This window comes from Halyomorpha halys, unplaced genomic scaffold, assembly GCF_000696795.3.
Source record: "Halyomorpha halys isolate HHAL.00 unplaced genomic scaffold, Hhal_1.1 Scaffold305.1, whole genome shotgun sequence".
Classification (NCBI taxonomy): Eukaryota; Metazoa; Arthropoda; class Insecta; order Hemiptera; family Pentatomidae; genus Halyomorpha; species Halyomorpha halys.
In genome coordinates this window covers 142749-166990 of record NW_027105918.1, presented here as the reverse complement: position 1 = coordinate 166990, position 24242 = coordinate 142749, and the positions used below count along the sequence as shown (strand labels likewise).

The window sequence follows — 24242 nt, the reverse complement described above, 5'->3', positions numbered from 1 at the left end:
GAAGTGGTACTTAAAGCTGATTTAAAGCGCACTATCATCCCCTCTCTCTTCCCCCCCCCCCCCATGTTCTTTAGAAAGTACTCCCCCTTTTCATTTCCAAAGTTTTCTTTTAACATCACCCTTCTTAGATTATGTCCCCAATAAATGTTACTGTTGTAACTCTGTTCCGTTGAAGGACTAACTTTACAATACAATTCATGAAGTATTTTGTTATAAAATCGTTCCTTTCGCCTCTTTTGATAAATAATCAATCATTATTCTATATATGGAGAAATTTGGTGTAATATTAATAAAAAAACAATTAAATGTCTGAACACGTTTAGAGTTTGTTAGGAGGGATAGTCAGGTGAAGGTAGCATAGATTTTTTGATTGAATCCTTTTGTTGAAATCTTACTCTCATGTGATTCACCCAGATGAATCAGAATTTAGTTAGTGATTCCCTATTCAAGAAAGTTGAAGAATTAGGAGTGGAGTTATCACATACGGCGATTCTTCCACCTGTGTCTGTTCTATACCACTGGGCAGACTATAGTTATGCTATAAACCTTTGTTTAAATAAAATAATTTGTATCCAATTTAAGTCTTAAGACACTAATTATTATTTCTTTAAGTGTCCGACGTTTCGGCCAACCTGATGATGGTCAGGATGCTCAGGGACAGTCTTAAATATAAATTCACACCTCACAATTTAAAAACGTTTTGCACGATATTCTGCTATTGTTATTAATTTCAGTCAAATCACCCTATTTTGTCACTTTTTATTTATTTTATAACTTTTAGTCACAGATTAACTTAACACTATTGTCACTCTTTTATCACTCACTACTTAAGAAATAATAAAAAAAAATGTTTGTGACTTAACTTGAATACAAATTGTTTTATTTAAACAACAAATACCAGTCTTAAAAAGTGTAAATATTATATATAAACTATAAACTATATTATCGAAGAGCAGAGAAATGCATTCGGCATTCGTCGGGTCTTCTTTTCACATTTTGTGTTTTAGCAGCGTCAAGAATAGTTATTGATGTTTATTTATAACTTAAACAGTAAAGTGTAATTCAGTTATAAAATTTAATGCCTCATAATAATGAAAAAAAATATTGATAATATAATACTTTAAACATACATGACATTTTGTTATTTTTTCACGTCATGTTTTTATCATCAATACTTGAAAATTAAAGAATAATAGAAATGAATAAATTTCAGTTCGTGGAAAGGTGGTAAGAGAAAATCGTGTGAAGTGCGTACCACGACAGTTTTTTGTTTGACCTTTACTTATATAATTTTTATTGACAAAGTTTTCATTTATATTTTATATAATGATGTTAGGCAGCAGTGATTTATAAACTTGGCTTTTAAATTAGGAAAAAAAAGTAAATATATTTTCTGGGAAATCGTTTCAAGGAACTTTCGGAAAACGGACTAAATATGTTTAAGAGTTTCACATTTCCACTTATTTCCACTTATCAATCTTGCAGGAAAAGTCATTTAAAAATAGGATCTAGGAATTCAATTAGCTTCTGGGCTTGTAGGAGCTTTTTCATATATTTCATTAGTACAGGCATGATGCGCTTACCAATAGTACTTATTAAAGATTAAAAATGTAAATAATTTTGCAATATTTTCAAACAAATTAGATCCTAGAATAGGATCTTAACATCTTAGAGAGAGAGAGAGAGGCCGGGACGTGCTACAAATGTTTCGGATTTCGATATTCAGTCGATCGTCCTAACACATAAACAATTCTTACAGTAAAAACAATTACACGTGTGTTCAACTAAAATTATTGGGTCGTTGCATATGAAATGTCAGTTTTCACAGAAAGGATATTTAGTAAAACAACTTCATGAAATCAAAATATTTGTATTTAAAATACTTACCCTCATTTTATATATCTATCTCAGATACATTCTTCCCAATGTGTTACCAACTTTTCAACTACAGAACTGAAAAAAAATCAGGGTTTTGTGAAGAACAAAGTCAGAAAATTCGTTTTTGACCTGATACTCATTTATAAAAATTTCACCTTTAAGAAAGCTGTCCAAATTTCTGAACATATGGAAATCTGCAGAGAATAAGCCTGGCGAACAAGATAGGTGTGGACGGACAGCTCGTTTTATTTCTTCATTGTCTGTCGTGAGACATGAGGCCAGCTATTGTATAAGAGTATAGGTCCCTTCCGATTAACCAATGTAATAATAATATTCTTTATTTATTCTGGGATAGATCCATTAGAATAATATATAGTCGTCTAAATAAGGATTTAGAGCCTTAGAGTAAAATACAAAATGAAATTATAAAACGTCAAAAAATACCACTACAGTACGATGTTGGTGTGATGGTTTCACCAAAGAAGAAACAAATTATTGTTGCTATGAACTATATATGCTATAACTATGCTAGTAAGAAACAATTAATTACTACCACACAAAAACCAATTTTTTTTTTAATCTTAATTTGGTTCTGGCTTGTGTAGTGGTCTTTCGTAGATATTTAACCACTGACTATTGTGATATGAAATACACTGTTCATCACACGTTGATTATTCTTTTGAGAAAAGGTTCTTTTTTTCTTTGTTTTTTTTTGTTAGGCAGTTAAACGCATCTCATAACGCATCAGATGCTGTAACTCATCAACTTCATGAGGTACCTGTAGATCCATAGATCTTCCTTTTTTACTTTATCGAGAAACTATTGGTTTTTGTAAAAAACAAAACAAAAAAACTCGAAAATCGCATGCTTTCCATGGTCGTATGTAATGAAAAAGAAGATGATAGAAGGAGAAGAAGAAATGTAATAAAAAAGAAGACGATTATTAACGCCACATTATAATCTGTAAAAATAAACGTAATAAACGAAGTCCTGTAATCCCAGTTTGAATTTCTGAAAAAGTAATAACAAACAATTAGTATGAAATGAAAATTCCTCCAATACATTATCAAAAGTAACCCGCCAGCCAATGGAAATATATAAAAAGTTTCATATAGTACTATATCACTGAGAGATGGAATCGTAACCCGAAACATAAAGAATAACCTTCAAAATTGATAAATCTATTTTTTTTAAAATATTTAATTCATAATTTAACGTTTTAATTTGATCTTATTTTCTTATATTGATTATATAAGTAGCCATTCTTGTTTTTAAGATCTGCGTAAGGCTGGTGGGTATATCAGCCAACATTCTTTTTGGTACCCTCCTTTATTTATTTATTCGCATAATACATTCGATGTACAGGGACGATATAATCATCCAAAAATAGAGATATTAAATTTAAAAATATGCTAAGTAATAATTTGGGAATTAGCAATTTCTATAGCGTAGAAAACAAAGTTTAGCTGATTTATTTTACTTTTTTTAAAAGCAGTATGATACTAATATTTTTTCGTACCCTTCATTAAAATAAATTAGTACATCATACATAAACAATACATATATAATACATTTCATTATTTATTTGAAATATTAGTTATTTTAAATAATGTTTCTTTTCTAACAGTCATAAGGTTATCCCGCTATATAGCGGGAACCTGACAGTTGACGAAACAATGTCCAGAAAGCCCTCCAGAGGTGGAAGAAGGATGGCACTGGTCGCTGGAGCAATGATTTACTATTCCTCTGTCTTCCTCATGGCAGTGAGAAACCTGACCCGCACGTGACTAACCTCTGATTCGGACCTTTGGAGAATGCATTTTACCTATTTTTTTATTATATTATAAATCATTTTTATTGTATTTCTTACTGTGTTCTAACCGCGTTAAATTTAGATTATAAATGACCAAGTGCTTTTGATTAAATGAATGTCCAAATCAGAAATTTAGACGGATAAACAAAATGGCGAAATCAATATAAAAATGCCTCCACATAAATTACCTCCAGTTTGATAGCTGCTTTAATCACAGGGGAAAAAACGAAACTTAATATTTAATTATTTATCCCTTTTTTGTCAGTAAAAACATAGGAAATGAATTGCTGTAAACAATAAATAAAATACAATTTTAATTTATTGAGTTGCATAACAATCCAGCTAATAATAACTTGATTGATTGATTGTTTATTTAATGGTACAAAACATTGTGATAATCAGAAATAACCTGTTGCCTGGACTATCAAACATACCATTTAACAGCTTGGAGCTAGGATTTTAAAGTGGACTTTGTATGTTATACAAAGGAACTAGAGACTTCGACGGTTTCTCTAGTCTTCTTTCTTATGTATTGGTGTTATTGCACTACTTCTTTTCTTTTCCACACCAGGTTTAAGGATCCCATTCAACCTAAATTGCTTAAAATACAACTATATAATCATTAAAAAAAAAATCCTACTGAAGAAATAAACAAACATAATAAATAGCGTACTATTAAAAAAAAAAAAATATCAACATTTGTTTTCGTTAACAAGGTGACATTATTTTATAACCAAGGACAAATTACGTTTTATTTATTTTTTTGACATGAAACGTTATAGACCATGCGAATATAATTTCATCCCAATTTCTCCACACATTCCTCTCCTTTCCTTTCTTCCCACCTCTTCTTCATTCTTTCAGATGGCACTTTTCTTTCTTTTCACTCCACACTCTCCCCTTCTCACCTCTCTGGCACCCACAAAGACCTTTATCTTCCTTGATTTTTCCGTGTATTCATCTCTATTGAGGTAGTCCCTAATTGAGATTCCTAAGTTCCCAGTTTCTTTCTTCATCTGCTTGATGTACCTCCGCCCCCTTTATGTCTCCACATTTTCCCAAAGAGCTCACTATTAATTCTGCTCGGGTTCATCCTGACTATATGACCATATATTTTTATTTTAATCTAGTTAAAATTACAATTGCAGAAAAATTATATTTTTCTATTATTTAAAAAATGATGGGGGAAATGTTTTATAGTTTAAAAAATAGATATTATAAGACAATTTGAATTAAAAATTTTTTGATAAAATTTTCATTTTTTTAAAAATTAAAAAAATATTTTATTTTTGCTTTCTACCTTTGTAATTATTAAATCCTAATTACGTAAACCTTATCTACATATCTTGTCATAAACTAAACGAAAGATAGGATATTTTATCAAAAAACTTTTAATTATAACCCATTAAAGAATTTATACTGGTCATTATTACATATAATTAGAGAAAATTAATTATAATTTGAGTGTAAAATTAACATTGAGGCAGTAAAGTGTGATAACAGGAGCAAAGAAGAGGAGGTGCAAACATAATGCCGCTCTTTCCGTTCTGAATGAAGAACAAACAGAGCTCGTGCAAATATGCTGCATGTTTGATTCCCAGATATTCTCCGTTCCCTTAATTAAAGTTTACTCACAGTCAGATTCGCATAAATTTTATTGCTTTTGATTGCTGGTACTGCAATTTTTTTTTGCAAAAAGTGTTTTTCCCATTCATAAAAAATGACCTCAGTTCACATTTTTAAGGAACTAGCTGACCCGGAAATGCCGCGCTCTTGGTATATTTGAGGATTTTATTACCACAATTGATAGTTTGCTATGCATTATTGTATTTAGTTAAAATGAATGATTTACGTGTACTTCATTATTATGATTTGGTAACATTAATTAAACCAATATATGCCATAAGAAATGAAAAAGGAAATTCGTACTGATTGTCAGACCGTCTGGCGTATCAGAGTGTGGTAAAAGATTTTTTATGTGTGCAACAAAGTTGATATTCGTTTTAAGCACACCAAGAAACCCTTAAATACGAATTTTTGAGAAATCGGAAAATAATTTTTTTCAGTTTAAAATTTCTACCTTACGTCGGCCTTTTATTCCTTTTTAAAAATCAAAAAAATGTAAATAACTTCAGTATTACTCGACCAATCTACACCAAAGTGCACAAACCGGGTCTAATTAAAGAAATTAGAACCGGAGATGTAAAAAAAACAAAAAAAAAATTGTGAATATTTCCCCCAATTTGAAACCTATATTTCGCCCTTATGAGGGGTATATTAAATATAGGTTTAGTTGATGTAAGCTGAAAGAGCAGAGGAGTTATGAATGTTTATATGAACAATAGTCACCAAAAGGAAAGAATCCTCCGAATAAATCGAGGCGAAAAATTTCTAATTTTTAATTTCTTCGAAAGATGGTATTGGTAGTTTGAGACGACACTAAAAACCAATATGAAATGCTCTTTTCTAAAAAAAAAAAATGATTGACCTACTTTAATACGAGCCACATTATATTTTTATAATTTTTTGTAAATATAACATAGCTTAATAGAATCAGTAGTGCTTTTTTCTTATTCCTCGAAAAGAGACGAATCGATTAGTGTACAATAACAGTGGGAAAAACGCATACTTTCCGAGCTATAAACTAAATTCTCTCAATTTTGTTCAAATCATTTTTTTCTAATTATGGGATTCAATTATCTGTAAACCTTTCCATGAAGAAAGGGAACGTTTGGAAAAAACTGCACGTAAATTGGTCCAGTGATTCAAAAGTTTATTGTGGACATAGATTCGACCATTCCCTTTTATATATATAGACTAGCTGACATGGCAATGCTTCCCTATTGCTCTGTTTGTGGGTGTTTATAGATTTAATGAACACAGTTTGTTATGAATTATTGTACACTATATTATTATTGGGGGTGACGGTAGCAGCGTGGTGACGCGCCTGTCTGCCAACCCATGGGTTGCGAGTTCGAAACCCAGACCCTATCCGGGATTTTGTAGCTTATAACTATACAATACTCAATCACAGCCTCCCCCGCGGCATTTGTTTGGCCCGTCATCCAATGGGTGACACTCACAAAAATAGGCATGGGACTGACGGACCCACCCTATGAAAACCACGAGGCTTTGGACCTCCACAGTCGCGCCAATAAACAACATTATTATTATTAGTATCAAAATATTTTTTTGATTAATAAATACGAATTTTAGAAAAAAATGAAAAATTAAATTTTTTTGCCTTTGATTTCTTTTTAAACCTCTAAAAAATGGAAATAGCTTCAATACTACTCGACCGATCTACACCAAACTTGGCATTGGTTCAGGGCTCTATAAACTGCACCAAAGGGCATAAACCGGATATAGTTAAACAAATTAGAACCGGAGATAAAAATTAAAATGTTTGAATTTATTCCCCTTTTTAAAACCTATATTTTGCCCTTATAATGACATCAAATATAACCTTTGTCGATGTCGGTTGAAAGAGCAGACATTCATCTTTCCAGAGGTTCTATTAAGGTACGAATCGGATAAAACGAACTACGAATTGTTGCACCAACTGCGATTGCTTTGTTGATATTGTACGTCTTACTGCTGAATAGTGGCCAAACTTTCTGTGCATTACGAATCAAAAGGTACATTGCACAGGATTCTTACTGTCTGGACTGATAATGTCTTCATGATTGAAGTCTTTCACGTCAGTCTTTTTGAATTATGGCTGTCATTCCGACTGACAAAATGAGAATCCGTTTCGAAAAAGTCAACAAACCTGCCTTTAACAAGCTCAATGATATATCATTATTTATAATATGACAGTAATAATTATAAATTGTATCAAATTAGAGTAAGTTTCATCATAACCGATGTATTTGTATTGTGTTCAACACTTTTTATTTATTTAGAACCTCTAATTAATTATCAGTTTTAAATTTTAGGGAGTTTGCCTTCAAACATAACATTATTCAAGTACTTAAAAAAATTAACATATGGTGGTTCAGTTAAAACGATAACGAGTCTCAGTCATTTAGAGAGGTAAAGGTTAGTGAACATAGTTTGTTTTCCTGTTTACCTAGAGGAACGATGGACGATCTTTTATCATTATCGTTCCTGGCCCAAAACATGAATCAGTTTCTGAGTCTATATTTATTCTAACACTTCAACTTTTCAAGTGAAAAATTGAGAATTTACTGTCGTATTAAATTCTCACCAAATGGATTTACTGCCACCTGATGATCCTCGGAGTCATCTTGATGATGAACATGATGCCTAGCGTCGCCTTCAACAACTTCATCATGGACCCTATGAGAGCAATGATAACCCATAGGGCAGTGCAGAAGTTATTAGAGTTCAAGCATAACGTTGTGAGTTGCCAGAGTAACTATATAAATTTGTTAATCAGCTAATTTAGATGTAACGATAAATTATAAATATTTTAAGACGGTGTTAGTATTAGCACAAGAAATAACTTTAGGGTTCATCCCACCGAAAAGGTCCATTTAAACTTAATTTATTTTATATTCATTTAAAATGTTTGGGAGATTTGTAGAATGTTAATGTTAAAAATGTTAAATTTCCCACAATGCATTTCTCATGGGATCGGGAATTCAGCAGATCACGATGATTAAACAGTTAAATTATTTTAATTCAGTCTTATTGAAGTTTTTGGTGAAGGGTGATAAAAATGACTACTATTAAACCAATAACTCAAATTCTCAATAGAGCTATACATAACAAATCATAGCGAGAGGGGCGCTAATTTACACAGAACCAGTATCTTCAATGTTAAATAAATCTATACGCCAAATTAATAATGCAAATTCTAGCACTCCCTCACAATTGAAACCTCGCCTATGAAAAAACGTCTATTGAATCCTCTTATAAGACATTTCCATAACAGTTTTAATGGCAAGAACAAACAAAAATACAAAATATAATTAAACAATTAGGGGGAGGGGCTTATGGCTCAATGGTAAGACACTGTGCTACTAACTCTGAGCACCCATGTTTGAATCAGATAATAATTTTCTGTTTCACTGTAGCTGTGAGTTCGGGAGCCCTCCAGAGTTCACCCTAACGTCACGAAGTGGGTACCCTTAAATGAGTAAAAATCTGGCGGTCAAACATGATCCTGACCAAATCCTGATATCACCCCCTTGTTCAACCGTTGGTCTAGTTACTAGTACTTTCTTACAAGGTATTGCACCCCTGATCCTACATGTGTTGTAGCAGTACAGATTTATTTTTTATTTTATTTTATTATTTAGTAGGGTGGTGATTGAAAGTTGTGAGATGTACGCACTGCAATAAATTTTTAATCGTTTGTTGTTTGCTGAAATAATAAATTATTAATTTACATAAATAAGCATTGTGTATTAAATTAGTAGTCGAAGTACTAGTGTAGTAACTTTTATACAAGGTCTTCCGCAGCTTTTATTGTGTTAATTTCTTTATTTCCTCGAACAATTTCTGTTTTTTAAATCTGTTTATCATTTATTTGTATAATGCTTACCTCTTTAACTCTTATCGGTCGTAATTCACTTCTCACGTGACAACAGTACGTTGTGAAGTACTTTTTCGCTGCGTTCGTAGTTCACGTGGAAGGTGACAAGGCGAAACATGTCGAAATTCGCTCTGTGTGAAATGCGTTTTGTTTATTGCCTTATTTGCAGAGCTGGCGATGCGAATATTTTACCTGATTTTCGAGGATTTTCCACCATGGGAAAATTTATTTTGGTGGTTTATGGAGGATTTGGTTTTGGGGCTGAAACAATTTTTTTGGCAAATGACAACAGTTTTCCCACTTTTCCTGATTACAGTTGGTAAGATTGATATGTTGTAATAGTTGACTGTCGAGGCGTATAAAGATGACAGTTAAACGTGTCAGTTAATGCAACTGTTAGTCCCCTGAAATTCCTTGTACTATTAGTAATCACGCCCGATCCAGTGTGAGAACAATGTCACAACAGTTTTGCTGTCGTGACTGTTAATGCTGTCAACTATCAAATATTTGCATCATTGTAGTGGCTAACATGTTTGCTACAACAATGGAAAATTTATGATAGTTTACCGTCAAGGCGTATACATGGGATAGTTAACGTGACAGTTTATTTACTGACATTACTTGTATTACTATCGATCACGCCAGATTAAGTATGACATTGACTATCAAATAGTTCCACCATGATAATCACTTACTTTTACTACTACTTTTGTCAAAATAGATAGTTCACTACCATGGTGACAGTAACACACTTACAACTGACGTAATTGACACACATGTGACACACACTTTACTGGCAATACTTGTAAAGTATAATAATGACTGTAACGATTATAGTTATAGTTATGACCATTCTAAAATAGCGGGTAAAGTGGCAGGTATTTATATTTTCAAGACGTAGAGAGGGTATTTTTTTCGGGAGAATTGGTCTCTATCTTTATTTATTAAAACATATATGATTAGGTTTTTCAATTGACTGACAATAATATTAACATTATTTAAATTTTTGTTCTATAACGTCAATTACCTTTATATATAGCTCAAAGACCCTTTAATTTCCTTACTCAAACCACAATGTGCAAGTCGAGACAGAGCTTTGGCGCTCACCGACTTCCTTAGACAACTGTTAACTAACTTCCCTTTTTGTCATTCCAGAGTTCTCTGGTACCCTTTGTCAATTAGCTGTGAAATATAGTTTTCATGTTATTGTAGTATATTTTAACGATCATACATATATTAAGATACATGCTTCTTTTATTATGAGGTAACAAAAGGAGGATTGATAACATAGTAAGCTTTCAACAGCATGTTAAACTGATCAGCGACAAATTAATCACTGCTACATTTCGACGTCAGCTCTCTCAAAAAGATTTTAATTGACATTTCATCAAACTTTTTAGGTATAAGAAAAAACCGTCTTGGCTTGGACTTTATTAGCACTTTTTTTCTGATGAGATGAGAAAATGGTCGGGGTGCGTAATAAAAATAAATGTAATAAAAAAAAAACATGGAAATATGCGTTAAAATAAATTAAATAGATAGTAAGGTGTAGATAGTTGACCGTAGATTACTGACTGATTCAATCCAACCTAAATAGATAGTAGGTTGTACTAATGGAAGATAACATAAAATATTGTATCACTCACTCACTCACTCACTCACTCACTCACTCACTGTTGGGCACTACAGTCCTTGTAGGACCTGGGCCTTTGCCACCACTCTTTCCCATCCCTCGCGGTCTCCAGCGAGACTCCTCCAATTTTCAACTCCCATTCCTCTCAAATCATCCAGCCACCGACGCCTGGGTCTGCCCCTTTTCCTTTTTCCTCCTGGTGCACCATTTAGCATCCTTTTAGGTAGCCTGCAGGGCTCCATCCTTTCCACATGTTCCAACCATCTTAGCCTGCTCTTCTTAATAGCACAGAGGATATCAGGCTCTCCATACAATTCCTTTATTTCGTCATTGTTTCTGATTCTCCACCTGTGCTCCTATTTAACGGCTCCAAAGATCTTTCTTAGAACTCTTCTCTGCCAAACCAGTAGAGCTCATCTATTTTCCTTGGTTAGAGTCCACTTCTCACTACCATACATTACCACTGGCCTAATTATTGTTTTGTACAACAAAAGCTTTGCTTTCCTGGAAAGACTTTTGTATCGAAAATATTGTATATGTAAGTATTATACAGAACAAATGATTTTTTTTTTTATCATATTTTATCTCCTTAATTTATTTTTATTTTTCACATAGTCTCTAAAGCTATCAACTTGAACTACTCTTCCGAAGCTCTACGAAGTGAGGAGAAACGTTGGGAAATTAATAGTTGTAAACTATTTGTGTTTCTCTTTTGACCGTCTTCTGCATAATTTATTTTTATGTATATTCCCAAGTTGATTTGTTATTATTTTATTTTTCTCTGAATTAAGGTCGTTATCTCACTTTAATTCTTCAGCCCTAATGAAAGCCTGAAATTCAGATCGAAACGTCGGTAAAAAACACATAAGTTCTATTTATTTGTATATCTTTACTAAACTCACCCCGGACTATTTCCTCATATCAAATCTCTAGTAAATAATAAACACCTCATTATAACATTTTTTTTCAGTATTGGCGCATAAAAGACTTCTTTAAAGATTAAAGACTGATTAGATTAGATTTTTATTCAGGGCGATCAACATCTGATCGACATTTGATGGTTGAATGTAGACTATTTCCTTTTTTACACTGGTCGGTATTGGTGGATTATATTTTAGTATAAAGTGGAGTTTCTTTCAGAAATTTTATTATTTTGTCTATGGATTATGCTGAGTATTTAAGGGCCAATTCTCTTGTACGTGGAATTTTATTATTTTCGAAGGCTTGACAAAATGATGGGCATTCTTCAATTATATGCTTTATTGATAATGGGGACTGAGAGGTTTGGCATATAGGCTGGTCCTCTTTTGTGATTAAGTGAAGGTGAGTTAATTTGGAATGTCCTATTCTTACTCTTGCAACAACCACTTCTTCTCTTCTGTTTCCCTTTATGGCACTTGTCCACTTTTGTGTATTTTTTTTTACATTTCTTAATTTATTGGTGAGTGGTACGGCAGCCCACATTGAATCCCAACTTTTTCGGATTCTGTTCCTTAAAAATGCCTTTATGTCTTTCGGCTCGTAAATTTGGAGTGGTGGAACGTTCATTGTAGGAGCCCCTTTAGCCGCTTTATCCGCTGCCTCATTTCCAGCTATTCCTGAGTTCCCTGGAGTCCAGAGAAAGGAAACACTTTTTTTATGATGTTTTAGCATGTCTATATAGTTATGAATTTTGTCTATCGTAGGTCCGCTTTGATTGAAGTTTGATAGACTCTGGAGTGCGGACATTGAATCTGTACAAATGAGTATTGATTTAATATGATTAAAGACTGATTGGTTCTTGTCTTCATTACTAGGAGCAGTCAGATTATGTCATTAAGAAACTTTTTATTCTTTGAAATAGATTTATTATTTTTTTCAGTCGTAAAATACATTCAGGCCAATCTTCACTGGTATAATACCTAATTTTTTTGTCTTAGTTTGTATCTGTAAACTCACAATTATAATTTTATATATGTATATATAGTTGACCAGTTGAATAGTTTACAACTATTTTTGTTTCTGTTTTGACCGCAACCCCGACCATCTTATATATAATTATAATTTTAGTCTTTACCGAACTTCGTCTCTATCCTGGAATTAAGTAAAAATGTTGTCCTCCGAATTATTTTGTTCCCACATCACCACTTGCATCAACTTTACATGTACGTCTTTTAAAAAAAATCCTTTCATTAATACGGTTCGAATTCATTCATTTGCGTAAAACTGTCTAAGCAGTCTATGTTTTCTAAAGTTCCATTGCCTATAAATTGTTGGTATTTGCTTGAGAAATAAAAAATATGTGCATAAAATATCTGAGAGAATATTATTCCCTAAATCCCCTCCCTGTTCAGGCCACACGGGAGGAGTGCTAACCACTTATCAAGTTCACAAATTAATAACAGGCCTATAACTAAAGTGATGTAGGCTGTTGCGTTGCCCATGTTGTACACTAATACCTGAGCCTATCTGCATTTAGGGCTGAGTTGCCATTATTGTTAATTATCACATCATCATCAAACGAATTACATTATGTTATTACATTGTAAAAATTAAAATCTTAAAATTGAATACCACAGCAACTTTTTTTTTTGCGTTTTTTGCGATCCATCTCTAATCTGCAAGTACGGTTTTTAACCGGTAGGAGTTAACTACTTTTTTGTCCACTAAGCGGTGTCCAGTGAGCATTTATCTCATAGTAGACAATTTATATATATATATATAATTGGATGTGATGATGATTAAAGTTTTTTCTGTTACTTTTAATGCAATTTGAAATTGTAAATTGTAAATATTCTATCAGGAGCTAAAGAATCCAGATTTTGTGAAAGATCTAAAATCTTCTTTCCTTGGCTCCTGATTTAAAATTAGAAACGCAGGAGGTGTCTGCGTGAGGGATATGAAATAATGGAGAAAAAAATATGTAACGTTAGGAGTATACTAGTGAGAGGAATCCTCAGTCTTACCGTTTCGAGGAGGCTAGAGCAAAAGTGAATTGAGGATAAGAGGAGTGGTAACAGAAGGATTAACACAACAAGCGGCAATAATAGCATCCAAGAGTTAACGGAAGGTAACCAAAAGTATAAAGAAAATAGATGAAATAATATCAGAATATAGAAGTTCATTTCCCAATATGACCAAATGCTCATGACTACGCCTCTCCTGGGTCAGTGTATCGATTTAGTATTAGATTTATCAATTATTTTATTTGGCTTCTTTTATAACAATGTAAAAGAACTTTGTATTCATGCTTGCATTTAAAAACAAATCATTTACTCAAAATCGAAAATCAATACTAGAATTTTAGATTTTAGACATCTGGAAACAAATTTGGTTCCGTATTTGTACTCAAATTTGTGTTCAGACATAATCCAAAGAAACTTTTCAAGAATTGATTCTTATTATATTTCAACTGGTGTGGATCAACACAGCGAAATTTTTGCTTTACAATTAGATATTCGTAAACCATTCTGTATAAATTCATATTTACTTTTCAGGAATCTGATACAACTACACGACTCGGATGTATTCTTCTTTCGATTACTTCTGACAATGTGGATTTGATCTTTCCTTAACTTATTCAAAAAAACACTCATTGGTTTCTCGGAAAACCCATTGTTGAAGGAAGACGCGTCCTACGTTATGCTTCCTTTTCGTAAATAAACTTTCGCCTATTTCCATATTTGCCATCTCCTGTTAGAAATACATAAAAATTAATTTTGCTTCTAGTATAAATTTTAGCCAATTCCATCTCATTTTATAGTTTACATTCGCAAATGTATTTTTCTTGATGCACCTATGTTTCAAAAACGGCCTGTCCGATTTGGCACAAAGTTTGAGAAATAATTGGGATTTGTATAGATGTGGTCTAGTATAGCGGGTCTCCAACTTTGGTTCCAATTGTGCAAAGTGAATTTTGGAGTTCAAGTATTTTTATTTTATGTTGCTATATTGGTTGTCAGATTTACACCGCATTCCGATTTTTCGGTAGTTTTTATTTTGTATAAATTATGTGGTAGATGTCTCAGTTTTTCGTATCCCATGTAACAGTGTACATCAGAAGGCACCTCGACTGTAAAGCCACCTGAAATTATTTACCGCGGCACGCAAGTTAGGACCTAGTGGCTCCTACCACCAGGGCAGAGTCGACTTTCTGGCCAGCATCTGGACGAGACAGACCTTTTTACGGTTGACAATTGAAAATCCATGGGAATCACCTGTTTGCCTATTGACACAGCGGCTCAACCTGGACTAGAGAAGCGGAAAGAATATGCCCGGATGCCTCTGTGACAGCACATCCTCAGCAGGTAGACCATATTCCATTATTTTCGTAATACGAGACCTACCTGCTAAATCTCTGTTTGTATACCGTAAAATTAATTTGAACACAAACACACTAATCCTGCCTGACTACCAAGATTAAATTTGGTAATATAAATATATTAACTAACTCTGCTGCTAAATTATGTTTCTATTTTAAACCCATTTTCCTCAATATATTTTCATCTCACAATAAAGGGCTCACAGAGTAAGACACGAAATGGGCTCCTGACGTTGTCAGCTTGTTTTTTTTTTATTTTGTGGCATTCACTTGCGGTTCAGCTCGGGACCGAAACTAGTGGTTCCACTGGTGTGGTCAAACGGCAGGTAAGCAGCCAAACACATGCATTGGCTTGCACTCCGTACTCTTATCTCTCTTGCATGGAGGATTCGAGCCAAACTTCTTGGCCACGAGATGGATATCGAACACCTATGTCCAAGTTGTGGCGTTTGGAAACTACTGAGGGAAACTGGACTCTAGGCCTTCACGGAGGGTGATTTTCCTCAGTTAAGAACCGTAGGAAACTACGAAGAATTTGTGTACGGGTTGAAAAAAATTGCAGGGTCAACCCACTTCGATCTACGTCAAAGAAGAAGACCTGCCCCGGGGCAGGCAGAGGAAAGAGGCGCAGAACTGAATATTAAAACTGAAAATTATACATTTATTTTTAAACTTGTCAATTGATTTATTTGCCACGGACACCTGTATTCATTATAAGGCAGGGGAAGTCGGAAATAAATAAAATACTCTGAGCCATAACAGCAGCCAAAAGAAGGAAGGTCTGATTCCCTTCCTAAAAATCATTCGGCTGGACCCACATTAAGGGCTAAGTAATTTTTAGCCCTAGGTCCACAACTTAATTAAATGGCGGCGATAGATCACAACTCAAAACGAAATAGTGAACTCAAAAGGACAATTATTATTGTTAGTATACAATTGCTGATTATCAAATTATATTATTTATACTTAATAAATAAATTTGTTAATTAATAATTAATATAAATAAATTAATAAATCTTTTTGTTAGGAAAACATGTGGTCGTGCTCAACAACCCCCAAGCCTACTGATCAGTCGCGTTATGATGTTTACAGGCTACATCATCTTCGTAGCTCTCCTCTCAAATATTATGTAAGGTTATTTTTTAATTTAAAAAAGTATGAGCAATATCAAATGAAATAATATCAATCCTTCCGTCAGTAGCTAAGTTTGTTAAGATGTAACATAATGTTGAGTAAGTTCGCACTTAAAGGTAAGGTAAAGAAGTCTAAAAACTTATGTTTTTGATGCTATATTCAGCTTATTTTTTAATATAAAAACTTTTTACGAATTTGTTTGTTTGTTGTTGTTTAAAAGCGCAAAACCTATAGGTTATCAACGCCTATGGGGTCTAATGATTACGTTGCAAACGCACACACGCTCACACAAACACAAACACAAGTGATTCAAACAAATGTAAAAATTAATTATAAATAAAAAAAAAGGAAAAAATAAATTATTTCGTTCTACCACTTTACGAATTTGTTTTTCTAGTATTTGAGTACATTATACCGAAAACGGTTTAACTTTAGGTGGTAAAATACCGCAGCTTGGGTATGCTGATGATTTGGTGTTATTGGGCGAGGGACAAGCAAACTATAGAACTAAATACAGTTGAACAGTGTTACTTTGACAAACTCTAGTAAAGAACAAGGTCTCGGAATAAGTGCAGATGTATGCAACGAAATGTATGATAAGCTGTAAAAACTGGAACGATTTCAGTGATATAGATACAAGAGAAAATACCCGTTCATTTAAACAAGTATGTAGGTTTAAGTATTTAGGTTCTACGGTAACTAGAAAAAAATCAAACAGGTTTGAAATTAAAAGCTTCTGTCCAAAAACTTTAAAGTTATATTTCAAAAATTATTATCCTTACTACTGTTCTTTTTGGATGCGAAACGTAGCCCCTTACTCTAAGGGTGTAACAGTCTTTGAAAATAAAGTATTATGTAAAATATCTAGGACGAAAAAGGATCATTTAACGGGATAATTTAGAAGGCTACACAACGCTGCATTGGGAAACTGCATCCCGTAAAATTTAATTCAGCTTATAGCATTGCTGCAAATAAAATGGGCGTAAGGTTGTGGAACTTAGTACGGAACAAATCCCTAAAATTTTAATAAACATTAAACCGACGTATAAACGTCCCAGAGGTAGTCCGAAACGTAGCCTCTTACTCTAAGGGTGTAACAGTCTTTGAAAATAAAGTACTATGTAAAATATCCGGGACGAAAAAGGATCATTTAACGGGATAATTTAGAAGGCTACACAACGCTGCATTGGGAAACTGCATCCCGTAAAACTTTATTCAGCTTATAGCATTGCTGCAAATAAAATGGGCGTAAGGTTGTGGAACTTAATAACGAACGAATCCCTAAAATGTTAATAAACACTAAACCGACGTAAACGTCCGAGAGGTAGTCCGAAACGTAGATAGGAGGATTGCCTTAAGACTGATATATTATATTTGAGTTTAGAGTAGTGTTACTGGGCAGATGTGTGTAGAGAGCGATAGGTAGTGTCGGCATCGAACCTTCTGGCTCGCTATGCCTTTATTATTATTATGAGTTTTTTAAACTATCCCATTCAAGCTCACATTTTATCACATCTTTTTTACAAGATTGATAACGCAATTTAGTAATCTGAATTAAGGGTTAAGGGTTGTTATATATTAGTATTATAATTCTAGTACTGGTACATAGAGTAAATATTTATGAAAATGTGTCATGGTTCCAATAAGTTAATCGGAAACCCGATATATCATACTTTACCTTAACAAACACTCGTGATTGATTTGTAGGACACTAGTGTTCAGAATTCATGTTCCCGAAAAGGCAGCTCTAATGAGATCAGTAAGTAAATGATTTTAATTTTAATAGACGTTCAAACAAATACCACAAACACGTATTTACACCACTTTACCTTAATGTAAAAAGGATAAATAAAAATTTCACTTCGAAAAGTAACCATTGCTATTTATTATATATCTATATACTACTTGGTGTTAAGGCATTTAAAATTTTGATATTAAGATCGAGTAACTTAATATTTCATTTTCTGGATGTTACAGTGTTATTGTAACAATAAACACTATTTTTTTTCTTTGTTTTCTTTCTGTTTTATAATTGTTGTAGTTTTTTTTTCTCCTTACCACCTCTCTTCTGTTTCATTAAAAATTTATATAATGTATTGCAAAATAACTTAATTATAAAATAATATTTATGAATCGTGATTTTAAAACAGAAATTTCTATATTTTGTTTTTAGCGACCGGAATCATTAAAGAAAAACCTAAACATGACACAAGTATATCCAAAACGACTTCTTCTTATAACTACTTCAAAAAAGGTCAGTTGAAAATGGTATGTAATTTAACTTCCTATACAATTAAAAATTAATTATTAAGTCCTATATAATTAAAAAAATAATAATAAATTATAATAGCCTGTTATTGATAAGGCTAGGTTTATTTATGTTATTACATTGGTTGAGAATTTCGTGTTTTCTCTAATTCTTTCTATATACATGTTTATATTTACTAGGATTTTAACAATTATATTTTTAAATATTTTACCATTACGTCATTAATCTTCACCTATCACCGATACACGTTCTTTAATTTTACATGTTACATCTTTTGAATTTTTTGAACGTGAAAATGAAAATCCCAACCATATTAATTACAAATGCCAAAAAAAAAAAAAAAAAAAAAAAAAAGTGAAGCGGATGTTTGTAAAATACTTACATACAAGAAAATTATTTAATTTATGGATTAAAAAAAATTAACTTATCAGGAGAAAAGTTTTTAAACTTGTGCATTTTCAAATTTTCAGACAGTACCATGTCGTATCTTTTTTTTTTTCAATATGCTAAAAAAAATCTGAATTTCCAATTGTCACATTCTTTTTCTAGAAAACTATGGAGTAATCAGTATATAGCTATTATTCTACAGATGGTTTGAGTATAGTACACTCTCCACTCCTTTCTTCTAGCAACTATCAATGTTAGATAATGAAAAGCTCCCTTAGAAAATGGGCTGCTCTTATTGAGCTCACACAAGGGCGGGAGGGCAACGGGCTGTGGACGAAATAAAAGGGTTACTGGAATATGATTATAGGGTTACTGCGGGGTCAAAGGGCCGCCCTTCGCAGCGCTCGTCTCCAGCAAACTAATCCACGTGGTCTTAATGCTCACTTCGGAATTATAAAAGAGTGGTAATTACAAGGACAAATTTTGAGTACTATACTCTTTAATGCCGACAGGAGAGTCTGTAGTGTTTGAAGTATAGTTAATTCCATCTATTTTGTAGGAAGCAAGGAAGAAATCAATGACAAAAGGATAGAATAAAAGATGCTAATGCTCAGTAATCTGAACTAAAGGGGGAATGTAATAAATTAATGAATCAGTGGTTCGATACAAATGTCATAGACCAATTTTACGGATAGGAATATAAAACTGTTCAGGTCTATTAGCAATGATTCAAAGCATCCCGAAATCCCTCTTAATTAAAAGACTGACTGAAACTGGTATGTAACTAATTTAGTCAATAGGAGTCATTATTCCATTTAAATTTGCTTTACTTACAGTTTTTTTTTTAAATCAAACCGAAAAGAGAAATATAATTGAGGACGTGATAGGTCACCACTTAGGGGCGAGGATCCCAGAGTGCTTGATTCAGAAAATTGTGGGTTTGATTCCCTCCTGTGTGAGTCAATAGTTTTTTAGGGTGTCCTTGAGAATGAATCTTGATATTTCCAGTATGGAACTGCATAGACACTCAATGGAGTTCTTGAGCTATAATAAAGTAAAAATGATGTAATTAACAATAAATATGTAAAAACTCTTTGTAATAAAAACATGTCTAACTTTATGTTGTTTCACGAATGCTAACTTCAGATAAAGATTATAGAGTTTTGAAATTAATTAAGCTGCTATTTTTTTCTTAAGGCTTGTTTCTGAATGTTTAATAATTTGTTCCCTAATTCGAATTTGTAGGAATACGCCTCGAATATATGGTGTTAAGCTACCTAAATACGTGTCTGTCTCAGGATAGAAATCCGATAAATTTTAAATATTTCCGAATATTTGTTAATCTCAACTCACAAATTCATTTAAAATAATAATAATTTAAAAAATGAGGATGTGATAGCTGAACACATTAATGGGAGGGCTCTACAGTCTTTGGATTAGAAGGATGTGGGTTCGATCATTATTTATCGAGTTAATATTTAGGCTGCATAGGTCCTCATTACAGAATTTGAGACATAAAAGATAATGCAGTACACAATTAGACTGTCTCTATTGTCAGATTTTTAGTAATGCAGACTAGAGATTATTATAATCTAAGATGAACCAACGAAAATACAAACTATAAAAATCGTTTAGATTATCTTTTAGAGCTAGAAAAACTATTTTCCAATATTTTTAAGTTAAGAAAAAAACATAAAGTCGATGAGAAAAAATAAGAATTAAATCTTATAATAAAAAGCATCTTAAAAATAAGCCTAAAATTTTATTTATTACAATCTGCCTCAACCTAACTCAATAAGTAATGAGGGATAAATGATCGCATTCATACCAAAATTTACAAAAATAAATGAATGATAAATAAAAAAAAAATAAAAATATATAAATAAGTAAAATCTTTAAATGTATGTAAACAGTAAGATAAATAAAATGAACATAAAGAAACTATTGCATGATGAAACTAGGATAAAATAAAATATGTTAAATTTTGTACTAATGTAACAGTAAAATACTATGCACTAATCACATTTACAATAGATGAATATGTTAAGATAATTATTTTATTTTAACCACAGTCTGCTTTTTCCTTCAATTGATAGAGGTGTCGAACATGGGGATAGCCTGAGCCCACTCTTATTTATCATATTTAAGAATGGAATACATAAAATTTGCAAAATGCGAATAGCCCGAAGTCATCTGTAAGTTGAACATGAGGACGATACACAGTCAGCCTCTCATATATGCAGATGATATCGTTCTCATTTGTGATACAAGGGAGAATCTACAGGAAGGATTACTGGAATGGGATGACCATCAATGCCTCCAAGAGTACGGTACTGGTCCTTTCTCTAGATGAGGAGACATTGCCAAATAACATTAACTGGAATGGAACATTAAAAACAAATCCCAAACTTTTTTCATTTTAATGTTAAATTTTTGATGTAGTAATTAGTGTTAAGTATATGACCAACACTTGGAAGTAAAATATTTAGAGAGTATTATACTTGATCCATAATATTATGATATTATGTATAATAGCCCCAAGAGTCCTAGAGGAGAAAAAGTCTGTTATTCCACCCTAATTTTTTAGAATATATATAAAAACAAAGTATAATTTATAAGTCAAAAATAATAAGCCTACCACGTATAGTAAGATAGAATAAAAAATGACGGCTGTTTCTAAACGTTAACAAAAACTTAATTTTCCATTTGGAGCTCCATATCTTTAAAAACTTCTTATAAAATTGGAAAACCTAATAGCACATCATTTAAAGAAGAATAAACTTGCTAAAATATAAGACTTAAAAGAGTTATTTACATATAATATTTTCCGATATACACTTTTTAAAGATCAATATTTCATAAATGGCCTGGAAAATCAACAGTTTGTCAATTTATTTTGGAAAATCTTTATCTTAGGAACCATTATACGGACAGATGTCTATTATCAATCTTTAATTTGATTGCTAGTTTAATTTACTATAATGTTGTTGTAACGTTTATCTTCGTATTTATAATAATTTTTGTTATATTTAACAAAATAAATTCACAATATGTTGATTTTTAGTTGTTCGGAAAAAATGTTTGATTTATAATGATTAAATCTTTTTTTTTCTTTATTTTTTTAAATAATTTAATTATTGTTATTTACAACTGTATACATATATACACATCAAGTAAATTTGCTGTAAGTGATATTATGACATGATACAAACATGTGGAGAATCTACCCATTGATAGAACTGCAAAACACTTCTAAAGAAGATGTGACAAAGTAAAGAGCATTAAGGATTTTACGAAGGATTTTGGACTGTAAGGATTGGATTCTGGAGGAATTAGAGCCCATAGCTCAATTCCGTATGTCCATATAATCAAAATCTAAATCTCAGAAACCGTTTGATGTACATACATTTGCTTGAAAAGCTAGTTAAAACCTTTAAATTTGTGGGGGTTGTATTTTTTTAATGATATTTGCGTATGAAAATGAATTTTGCATATGAGATTTTGTCCGAACTACTAGAAATAAATTTATTTTAGCAATTATCATGCTACTACTCCGACTTTATACTATTAAGGCTATAAAGTTTATATAAGTTATAGCTATACTTTATAGTACATTAAACTAGCTTTAATTTGAGTGCTAATAGACATCTGTAGGTTTAATGGGTCTTGAGATACGGTTTTCCCAAATAAATTGACATACATAAGTTTAGTGGTTCCTGAGATAAAGATTTCCCAAAATAAATTAACTAACTACCGATTGTTAAGGACATTTTTATGAAATGATCCTTTTTAAAAAATTATATTTCAGGAACTATTGTACGTAAATAGCTCTTTTAAGTTTCATATTTTAACAAAGTTATTCTTCTTTAAATGTTATGCTATTTGGTTTTATAGTGTTATAGGAAGTTTGAAATATATGTAGCTACAAATGAAAAATTATTTTTTTTTTTAACGTTTCGAAACATCAGTCAGTTTTTATTACATCTTACTGTACTTGGCAGGCTCATCAATTTGGCTTGTAATAATACATTGTTTATATATATATTATAAAAAATGTGGGTGTAATAACTGACTTTTTCTCCATTTGGGCTCTTAGAATACTTTGTGAGTACGTTAATATAAGGGATCAATTATAATACTGCTCCAAACATTTTACCCCAAGTGTTGGTAAAATAATACTAATTAGTATATAAAAAAAATTAAAATTAAAATGAAAAGAGTTTGGAATTGATTTTAAATGATCAATCCCAGTTAATGCTCATTTGTTATAGAGCATTGTTCAAAACGTATTACAGATATTGTGGTAGGTAACTATCGGTAACAAGCAGGGTCAATAAGCAGAAGTTGGTGGTTCGGTAGCCTCAGTTCGTAGAATATTAAACTATTCTGTTAAATTTCGATGAAATAGCAATATTAAGTTCGACAGTTATTGTTTGATAGAAAGGAAAGGACTTAGTTGGAAATAAATTATTCAAGCGAAACCTTAAATTAAAGCTTAAATTTCTCTATGTGGGACCACGAAGTGGATTACTTTACATCCGATTTTGGATTTTTCGATAGTTTTACACGAGTCGTAAAAGTTGAATTAAATTCTCAAGTTTATTAGAGCTTAAATAATAGAAAATACTGCTAGTTTACAATGTACTATTGTTTTCATTAAGTTGTACCAAGCTCATGGGTACGTTAGAGATTTTTTAACACATTGTAAAATCAATATTTGTAATTTTCAAAACTTTGTGAAATTAACATGTACAATTTTCAACACTTTCTAAAATTAATATGTTATATTTTTAAAACTTTAATGCTATTATTTATTGTTTTAGGAAAATAATTATGAGACACTACGCTATCCAAAAAGCCGTCGTTATGTGAGTAATTTCATTGATAAAATATTTGATTAGTTAAATAATAATAAATATTAAAAACTAAATTTCTCCCATGAAACTCCACTGTTACTGATATTTTATCATGACACGTTATCTCTAGCCTTCAGACGTGCATGATATAATATCATTCATGATGTATTAAATGTAAAAAAAAAATCAAAGTATAGAATTATGAGCAGACCGATATAACGTCTATGTTATATGTTAAATAAAGAGTAGTTCCCAGCGGATGTTTTTGGCAACTTCGTTTGTAACCTTGTAATCTTTACAATACAATAAAATCTCCAACAGCATTGTTACATCACCTCTTCTCTGTCTCACTTGTTCCTTGTTTCCTCAAAACCAACACGAACTACGAGCAGCTAATCTATTAAAACTTCAACAGACAAAATTTAACTTGACTTTTTCCATTTATCACGTTAGAATATAGATTATGAAT

At 32.0% G+C, this 24242-nt stretch overlaps 1 protein-coding gene across 5 annotated transcripts in view; it reads left to right on the top strand.

The window, feature by feature from the left end:
• The window catches only part of LOC106681024 (uncharacterized), a 273681-nt gene that overhangs the window by 221130 nt on the left and 28309 nt on the right, over positions 1 to 24242 (top strand). For 2 of the 5 annotated variants that reach the window (XM_024359527.2, XM_014421126.2), the window contains exons 1-4: positions 7688 to 8055; positions 16155 to 16256; positions 18435 to 18515; positions 23741 to 23785. In XM_024359527.2, the coding sequence (XP_024215295.1) occupies positions 7924 to 8055; positions 16155 to 16256; positions 18435 to 18515; positions 23741 to 23785 (360 nt within the window). In that variant the 5' untranslated portion in view covers positions 7688 to 7923. Of the gene's footprint in view, positions 1 to 7687; positions 8056 to 16154; positions 16257 to 18434; positions 18516 to 23740; positions 23786 to 24242 lie in introns of those variants that run through there. The other 3 variants (XM_067053582.1, XM_014421127.2, XM_067053581.1) reach the window with 2 other exon arrangements.